Source organism: Protobothrops mucrosquamatus, unplaced genomic scaffold (genome assembly GCF_001527695.2).
Source record: "Protobothrops mucrosquamatus isolate PMUCROS unplaced genomic scaffold, P.Mucros_1.0 scaffold_197, whole genome shotgun sequence".
NCBI lineage: Eukaryota > Metazoa > Chordata > Lepidosauria > Squamata > Viperidae > Protobothrops > Protobothrops mucrosquamatus.
The window spans coordinates 768,365-772,719 of record NW_015386273.1 but is presented as its reverse complement, the minus strand read 5'-3'; the positions used below and the strand labels follow the sequence as shown (position 1 = coordinate 772,719).

The following is a 4,355-nucleotide window of genomic DNA, read 5'->3' as shown; positions in this document are numbered from 1 at the left end:
ACAGTACAGATAATTGAACAAACTTTGTGGCATTACATTCTTGATTAAATTATCTTTCCATTGATGTATAATTTTATGGTACTACTCCAGAAAAAAAGTGGTGTTATTAGCCATCAAACCTCAAAAATACACTTTTCCCAAAAGGTTTCCACAATTTTGGCCACTACTGTAGATGCATGTATTTGTTTACCAACAGCTATAGTATAAGTATTGAGGGAGGCAAGCAAACCTATGATCTTTTCACTGCAAAAATGCATCATACAGTATAATAAAAACACAAAAAAATTAACTAAAACAAGGCAACAGATGTGTTTGCCACCTTGAGCTATTTGTAAAAATTTTAAAAGGTGGGATACAAATAAATAAATAAACAAGTCACAATTCAATCAGCTTAGACCAGGGGTAGGCAACCTTGGCTCTTTTATGTCTCGTGGACTTCAACTCCCAGAATTCCTGAGCCAGCATGGCTCAGCTTGGAAACCTCTCCCTTTCCCCTCAGCATGGCTGGCTCAGGAATTCTGGGAGTTGAAGTCCACGAGTCATAAAAGAGCCAAGGTTGCCTACCCCTGGCTTAGACTATATTTTTAAAATCCGGTAAATTCTCTGCTCCTCAGTGGAACAAGTCCACTGCTTTTTATTCAAAAGCCTATGTTTTTGAGGCACATTGCATTGGCTGCAGCCAGCAACCATGGCCAGCTTTGTTCCCTGCTGCCTCAACTCATCCCAAGATGAGTTGACCCATCACAACAAGAGTCAGCTCATGAATTCAAAAACACCGTCCAACTTTTCTGAAAAGCAGCACTCTAGAACAGTGGTTCTCAACCTTTTTAATGCTGCGACCCCAACCGGTTCTAAGTCGAGGACTAAACCGGTCGTAAGTCGAGGACTACCCAACCGGTCGTAAGTCGAGGACTTTCCCTGCCCGGGAGCGCCGAGCATGCGTGGTTCCGCCCCCTGCGCCAGCCGAGGCGTAGCTGGCAAGTGGCAGAGACGGAGCAGGCCGACCACCAGCTGGCCCAGCCCAAAGGAGGTAAGGCACCCGCTGGAAAAGGGAAAAAAAATGGCGGACAAAAAAAATGGCGGACAGCCTTGCTTGGCGACCCCCATGAAATGGTCGATCGACCCCAAATGGGGTCCTGACCCACAGGTTGAGAACCACTGCTCTAGAACCTTCAAATGTGACACAGCAGGCCTGCAGGAAGCAAGATGAAAAGAAGCTGTGGCGTTTGTTGTGCTCTCTCAACTTGGCTGTTTGCTTGCAGACGTTTCATTACCCAACTAGGTAACATCAATACTGGAAGTGAGTGTGAGGTTTGCTGCTGGCTGATTTTACCTTAGCTGAGTAATGAAACATCTGCAAGCAAGCAATAAAACTTGGAGAAGTACCAAGTTCCACCCTAAGCTACAGATAATCTGTTCTATCGGAAAGAAAGACGCCCAAGACGAATTTTAAGAAGCTACTCACTCGGTTGCTACCAACGGTGGCAAAAACCAGGGGATCACCTTCCTTGCTGTGCCAATTAAACTGCACGCCAAATAACGGTTGACTGTGGTCCTCCTGAAAAAGAAACCACAAGTTCAAACCACAGCATTTCATTCAGCACTAAAACAAGTTCAGTAGGGACATAAATAGGCTTAGCGAGATTATTGTGCATAGTTCTCAAGTTATGACCATTTGTTAGGAACCGTTCAAAATTATGACAGTACTGAACAAGGGGGACTTATGACCAGTCAGCCATCACAATGTCATTACCTAGGTCAGGGGTGTCAAACTCAATTTCACTGAGGGCCGCATCAGCATTGCGGTTGCCCTCGGGGGGGGGGATGGCCAGGGTGGGGGTGGCCTACTGGGTGGGCGTGGATGGAGTGGGGGTAGCCAGCTCTACATCATTCCTGTCAAGGGTGCCTGTGGGGGCCTGGGCAGGAGTGGGACAGATCTGAGGGTCTCTGGCAGAAGGGAGTGGGACCGGGACAAGCGCCAAGGCATGGTCCATTTCTTCATTCCTCACAAAGGGTGACACCTCCCCAGCATGCACCCAGGGGGCGGGGCTGACACAGCAGGGGCTGGTTCCTCGCTGTTTCTGGACGGCCTTGTGGAGAGCTAAGACCGAATGCGTTTCAGCATAGGTGGCCACCACAAAATTGTACATTGGCTCCCGGCCGGCCTGGGCCAGGGCCAAGGCAGCGGGAGCCGTTCCCTCACTGTTTCCAGGATGGCTTCGCGGGCCACATGAAACCACTTTGCGGGCTGCATGTCTGACCTAGGTGTTTGGATGATTGTCTTGCAATTATGTCATTGCTTTGAGCTGTAGTCACATGACTGCCATTTGGGACCTTTCCTGTTGGCTTCCCAAAGTCCTCTAAGTCGCTCCTACTAAATTTTCCCCCATGAAGCCCCACTCTGGAGAACGGGATCCCAGGGACCTCATACTTCATAGTACACCCCTGCCCACTCGTGCTCTGTAAATGCTCCCACCGGCCTTCCCACACTCCTTATTGCCCATCCTTGCCCCTCACAGGCCTGTCTGCACTCAGCATTCCCCAGTCATGTGAGCAAAATTAAGGAGTTTGGCAACCAACCCGTATTTATGATTACTGCAGCATCCTGGAGTCGCAGCAGCAGTAAGGGGAGCTAGATTTGCTTAACAAGCACCTGATTCACTTAACTGTAGTGATTTGCTTAACAACCGTAACAAGAAAGGCTATAAAACTGAGTGTGACTTACTTAACTACCTTATTTAGCAACCAAAATTCTGGTTTCAAGTGTGGTCATAAGTCAAGGACTACCAGGTATTTGGATGAAAGACAACTAAGGGATACCGAGGCGGTAGACTTTCTTGGGGGAAAGAAAAGCAACCTGAAGAACAGCAGCGGTGAGCCAATTCCAAACTCTATAGATATGTTCCTGAAGTGCCTGAGAGACCAGGTCATCTTTAGGGCATTTTAATATTATATAAAATTCTTAAGCAGCATTTGAGGAACAGAAAGAAAAGATTTAGGAAAAAGAGGCTAAAATGAAAAGAGTAGACACTGAGCTCAACAACTGAGTCTAGAAACAACTCCAGAATCTGTTTTGCTTATATATCTTTTACCTAAAATAAAAACAGTTGCTATGGCTTCTGCATTTTGTTTAAGGGCTATGCTTTCTACAGTCCTCTCTATAAAGTCATGAAGGAAACCCAAGTTATAATGTTCAGCTACTGTTCTTAGCCATTCCCCCAAAAGAAAGTGCACATTTCAATTTCCTGTCAACAGCTAAAATACAATTTCCTGTTGTTCCAATTATATCTAGGTATACCTCCCATAACAAGTGCATCTGAACTTGTAACGAAGATATTTTTAAAAAACTATGAAAAGAGATGGGTTTTCTGAAAATGAAACAATAATGTGGTGTAACTAAGTTTAGTGCTTGGAGAATGTATCTTGAACCACCTTATTATCTCACGTAGCGAACACACTATGAGGAGAACACTAAAAATTGTTTTAGAGATTTTCCTAATTTTAGGGGCATGAGAAGCTGCTTTCCACCAAGTCAGACCAGTATCCATTTTAAGGAGGTATGGGGGAATCAAAGCCCTGTTTTGAGGTGATGGGGCTGACCCTCTGGAGTGACCTTCTGTTGAAGATTAATTTGTTTCCAACATTGCCTGTCACCCAGAAGAAGCTAAACATGGAACTTTTTAAGAGAGCTTTGGCAAGATCTCATGCCATACATCTTGTCTGAGCTTTTACCTGTCTTAGGATTTTTGTATTTACTGTATTTTTATACCTTGTTAACCATCAAAATATATTGTGACATACAGATCTGATTTAAAAATATTTAATCAGGCAGCAGCAAACTCCATGAAATACTTAAGCCTGCAAATACCTTGAGGCTGTTCACACATTTAAATGAATATTTGCATTTCTTTGACTTCCATTTTCCTTTCCCCCAACTTTTCCTTCCTGGAGCATTCGGCGTGTTTGTAGGGGTGTCAGGGCGTTCAGTATTAGTACCACTCTCTATACTAACAGCATCGTCCTGGAAACATAAAACAAGATGGATTTCATAACAAACCAAAACCAGCAAAGAGCAACGTCTGAAATGCAGATTTTTTTTCAGAATGATTGAAAAAACAAGTTTCTGAGTAGATTAGATACTCAGCCTTTTATAATCCTGCTTCATAATACTGGCACTTATAAACAAATAACTGAAAATAATAATGCACCCAGTAGGGACTAGCATGTTTGCAAAGTTTTGTTTCATTTTTTTAAAAAACATTCAGAATGGGAAGGTGGCATGCTACAAGTTTAAGCGATAGGTTCCAGCATCTTGTTTAGATTCTGGACACCAAAGCTTTTGAAGAAAATAAAAA

General features: G+C 44.0%; 1 protein-coding gene across 1 annotated transcript in view; it reads right to left on the bottom strand.

Moving 5' to 3' along the window:
- Positions 1 to 1,465: 1,465 nt before the first annotated feature.
- The window catches only part of LOC107295623 (polycomb protein EED-like), a gene marked incomplete at its 3' end in the record, with an annotated part of 6,079 nt that continues 3,189 nt past the window's right edge, over positions 1,466 to 4,355 (bottom strand). The window contains exons 2-3 of the mRNA XM_015824940.1: positions 3,869 to 4,021; positions 1,466 to 1,558 (exon numbers count right to left, since the gene is read on the bottom strand). Of these exons, the coding sequence (XP_015680426.1) occupies positions 1,466 to 1,558; positions 3,869 to 4,021 (246 nt within the window). The remainder of the gene's footprint in view (positions 1,559 to 3,868; positions 4,022 to 4,355) is intronic.